Raw genomic sequence first — 4,559 nt, 5'->3', positions numbered from 1 at the left:
TAGAAATTGTCTGTACATAAAATTCTAAATCACAATAAACTGTAACTGGAAGCATTCTCAAGTTGCCAGATCTGATCAGATTTTAAAGGAGTGTTAATTTAGTCCTCATCCTCATCTGCGTTTGCAATCTGTGACAAAGTTTGTATTCCAGTTCCGACCTGGACAGCGTTGGGATTTGTTGTGTAATCAACAGAGGTGCCAGTATCACAGATGCTGTCTCTAAACTAATTATATGAAGGAACTACACTGCATAAGACACAGGTGTTGGTTTCCTTTGTGAATCCGCTTTTGGCGTTTGCTTCCCTTTGTATCCTGGAACTTCTCAGCAAATGTTTTCTAGGACATCATTCACGCAGATTTAATTTTCCATCGAAAGTACAGTGGAGCTAGAAGTGAACACAAAAAAAACAAGGACTCATCTACGAAAATACTGTTTTATTTATTAGAAGGAGGCAGTGAGAGCCAGCTGCTCTCTGGATTGTTGCCTTCACAGCAGTCACATATCCCCCCCCCCAAAGAAAATTTTTTTTTAAGCATTTTCATTCAGCAGATATCCAGGTTTAACAACATTCTTTAATCTGTTAGGGTCTACGAATGATTATCGTACAGTGTTTCATTAAAATTATGCCTGTGAGATGTTAGTATCATTCACAAATGTGTGTTAACATTGCACCCAAAACATTTTTTCAGGACAGGAACAAACACAGAAGAACATAAACGAAACCTGGAATTCGACAAAAGAAGCCAAAACTATTTCAAACACCTTAATCTTTTGCCACAGCCCTTCCACCATTAAGCTCATCAACATTCCAGCAGACAAACTGGTCCACACGTCTGGCCGTTGGCCATACACACTCGCCTGCACTTTCAGCAGGCAGTCTGGAGTCAAGCTGGCGAACACAGTCTGTGTGTTCCCTCTACCTATTGTGGACGCCTGCTCCGTGGATGATGTTGGTGACGTCCACCAGCTCCCGTCTGTGGGACAGGGTGGTGACCATGTGCTCCAGTTTGGAGCGGATGGTGGAGTAGTGCTGCTGGCGCTCCTGGGTCAGCTTGAGGAAACATTCTTTCAAGTTGCCTTCGGCGCCCCTCAGGGTGGGCGGGATCTTCCTTGAAGAGACGATGCGGGGGGTGGTGATCCGGTTCGGCCCGATGTGTTTTGGCGTCGTGAGACGAGGGCTTTGCGTGAGCTGGAGGTCGGTCTGGGTGTCCGTCACCGGACCGCTGGCCTGAGTGGAGCGGCAGGAGACGACGCCAGCCAGGATCTCCTCCTGCAAGTCCTCCTTGAGGGTCGGGTTGGTTCTGCAGCGATCAGGAGTCGGGGTCTCACACGTGGGGTGGATGGCGACAGTTCTGGGCTTCAGCGAGGGGGTGCTGGTCAGACACGCTAGATCTACAGGCCTGGCTCTGGCTGAGAACGGCGAGGAGGGGACAGAACCTTTGAGGAGTTCTGAGGTGTTGCTGTTTCGTTCAGCCGGAGGTTCTCGGGTGTTTAGAGGTACAGACTGGGCGTAGAGGATGCGGAACTCCTCGTCAAACTTCTCTGCTATCTGACCAGAGAGCTCGATGAGGTTGCTGGTGTTCAGTTTGCCATCAGTCCAGTTGAACCTGAGAAGGGAAGCGATTTAACCGTCTGCACGAGGGTTTGACGCATGAATATTTGAGCTAAAAATGCTTACCTGTAAGAACCCGTCGCCACACGGGTCCCATCGATCAGCATGAACCTTTCATGAACCTTCCCGGTCACCCTCGCCCCTGATCTGGTGTAATAAGTCGTTCCAGTTATGACTCGCACTCTAATTTGCTGTACAGATCACATAACAAAGCAAGAAGGATTAAGAGAGCAGTGCTGACACGCCCAGTCCTGACAAGGACGTTGTCAGATGTCATAAAACGTTGAGTCACGTCTCGTTTTTAGTCATCCGACGGCATACCTGAAGGTCATCCAGGCGAACGCCAGCGTTTCTGCACATCTTCAGGAAAGCGAGGGAACAAGATTGGTCCAGCAGGATGTAGACAGGCACTTTGCGGAGGGCGGATGCCTCCTGAAGATCCTTGAAGATATCTAGATCTGTTAGGGAGTCTGTAACTATGGCAATCACCTGCAGTGGAAAATTACAGAGTTCATATAATAGAATTCCTTTTAGGGGCTGCAGCGGTTCGCTCCCACACGAAGCACATCGCCCTGAATTTCTTACTATTAAAAGCGAGGTTTCATTCAAACAGAGCTGCAAATCTCTGTCAGACACGCAGTAATGTGTGTCCTGATGAGCTTTCTATTGACTGGGGTGTGTTACCATGGCAATTGGCAGTAACGCTTGGTCAGCAAAGCAGTTACTTTTATACAGGAGACAAATAGGTGCATTAAAAGGCTAGCCTTTATTTGCCGGAGCTCGAGACTGCGCTGAGTTTCACGTTTCTCACAGGGTAGTGTGGAATTTCACACGCCGTGGCAAGATTGTGTGTGTGTGTGTGTGTGTGTGTGTGTGTGTAGGAGCTGGATCGGTTGTTTATGCGTCTGAGATTTAAGAGCACACGTTAAATCTTGTTCCAAATGAAGCTCGAGTCAGGAATCTCTTTGCATCTGCGGTCTAGATCTGCTTTCTTTAGGCTTCCTGTGGCGTTTTCAGTTTAAACACGCTCCATCTCCATCTTGCTTGTGTCATCACGAGACTCCATGAAACTAACACACGGGCCTAGCTGACGAAGATGATGTTTTTCTGCTGGTGAAGGTGATCTTGAGAGCAACATTAGAACCACTGAGGCATCAATACGTGTAAAAACCACCGCTTCCCCTCTTGGGTAGCGACAAAACACTCCAATTTCACCTCAAATGTTCTACATCTCTGCACTGCGGCACCCTCTTATTTATTTCCTCTGCTCACAGTGAATTTAATTTTACTTCCATTTGTCACTCTCCTGCATTTGTCTCATTCATCTCTCCTGATTGGTCGACGTTGGCAGGTTGATAAAGAGGTTGCTGAATGGGGGGGGGCGGCGGCTGGGTTCAACGTCACTAAAGGGGAGAAGATCTCAAATCAGACAATTACTGTTTTCTACTGCTTGTCATCCCTCCTGCGTGTTTTAATCATGACTCCAAGAGGAAATCCAGAGTTTATGGCTCTCTAAGGAAAAGGGAACACAAACGTTCCCGGAGGAGAGCAAAGCAAGTCGAGACACATCTGGCGAACAGGCCCTGTTTCAGGCTGCGAGCGCCACACACCCCCTTCATGTTGGAATGTTTCCTTTCAAAACCAGGAGCTGGACTGACAGCTCCCATCAGGAACATCACCATGAATATTCATGTTAATTTTTTTTAAAATTTTTTTAGTTTCTTTAATCTTTTTGGTCACTGCTTTCTCTCTGATCAACATTTCAAACGCCTGAACTCCTAATTTTCAGACAGATCAAAGATATTCCCACAGGGACGATCTGGTATGTATTTTAAGGATGATGGGATGAAAAAAAATATTTTAATATGTGACTTTAGATACACACACAATCACTTATTTTTGTGGAAAGGGGGTCTATTTGAAAAAAAGAAAAGAAAAAAAAGAAGCTGTTTTGGACAGATAAGAATAAAAATCCTGTTTAGAGATGACACCAAACAAAACCATAGGCCTAAAAAAAAAAAAAAACTACAGGAACTCTTTCATCTGTCTCACAAACCTGCAAACACAAATGAAGGTTATTGGATCATTAAAAATCCAAACTTTTATCTAGATCTGCACCAAATTAAATAAAAATCATAGACACTGACGCCCCCCCCCCCAAAAAAAAAAAAAAAACCTGATTTGAATTTTCCTGCATCCCAGGGAAATTCAAATCAGCAGGGTGCAATGAAAAAACAAACAAAGCATTATTTTTATGAACATCAGTGTGCAGTGTGTTTATTTCGTACCTCTTTCGCGCTTCGGATCATGCGCCTCGCCGCCTCCTTGCAGCTGTAAATGCGCTCCCCGTAACTGGGCTGGAAGTGCGCCTCGGCCCGGGTGACTCCCCGGTAGGAGCAGGCGGTGAAGGCCGGCCAGCCCATCTCCAGCACGGGCGGCTCCACGTCCGACACCTCGGGGAAATAGGTGACGGACGAACAGTCCACGGAGCTCCCGAGGGTCTGCTCCTGGTCCTCCCCCTGGATGACCGGGGGGGCCACGGCGGCGCTCCGGATCCCCTGGATCTCATCATCTGACAGAAAGTTGGGAATCCTCTCCTTCCGGAGGAACTCGGTGAAGTTATCGACCCCCCCTGACAGCAGCTCCTCCAGAGCCAGCCGGTGTCTCTCGTTGTAGAAGTCGTCTGCCCCCCCGGTGGGTTTAGGGCCGAACTTCAGCGGTGAGTCGTCCAGGCGCTGCGACAGAGCCATCGTTGAGGCGCTACTCCCACTCCTCCACAGGTAACGTTCGCAGGTAAACGTTTGACCCACAGAAGTCAAATTTCATATTTCGTTTTTTCCCTCCTTCCTAGATTCGCATTGGCTGTCGGGAAGTTGTAAAACCAGGAGGACGAGTCGCTGATTCGCTGAAGTGGACTGTCAATCTAATGTAAAGCTAACCTAATTG

At 47.4% G+C, this 4,559-nt stretch overlaps 1 protein-coding gene across 1 annotated transcript; it reads right to left on the bottom strand.

The window, feature by feature from the left end:
* Positions 1–438: 438 nt before the first annotated feature.
* fam83d (family with sequence similarity 83 member D) lies at positions 439–4,451 on the bottom strand. The gene is made up of 4 exons (XM_068315031.1): positions 3,902–4,451; positions 1,935–2,102; positions 1,680–1,804; positions 439–1,608 (listed from the first exon to the last, which is right to left on the bottom strand). Exons 1-4 carry the CDS (start codon positions 4,361–4,363, stop codon positions 918–920), a joined length of 1,446 nt encoding a protein of 481 aa, XP_068171132.1. The 5' UTR covers positions 4,364–4,451; the 3' UTR covers positions 439–917.
* Between the last annotated feature and the right edge of the window lie 108 nt (positions 4,452–4,559).

Source organism: Antennarius striatus, chromosome 5, assembly GCF_040054535.1.
Source record: "Antennarius striatus isolate MH-2024 chromosome 5, ASM4005453v1, whole genome shotgun sequence".
Lineage (NCBI taxonomy): Eukaryota > Metazoa > Chordata > Actinopteri > Lophiiformes > Antennariidae > Antennarius > Antennarius striatus.
This window is presented reverse-complemented; position numbering and strand designations above follow the sequence as displayed.

Coding starts and splice junctions, on each gene's coding strand:
- fam83d (XM_068315031.1), bottom strand. CDS start 4,363: ATGGCTCTGTCGCAGCGCCTGGACGACTCACCGCTGAAGTTCGGCCCT. Junction 2,103..3,901: donor TGATCCGAAGCGCGAAAGAG/GTACGAAATAAA, acceptor TTTCCACTGCAG/GTGATTGCCATAGTTACAGA. Junction 1,805..1,934: donor TTCGCCTGGATGACCTTCAG/GTATGCCGTCGG, acceptor TGATCTGTACAG/CAAATTAGAGTGCGAGTCAT.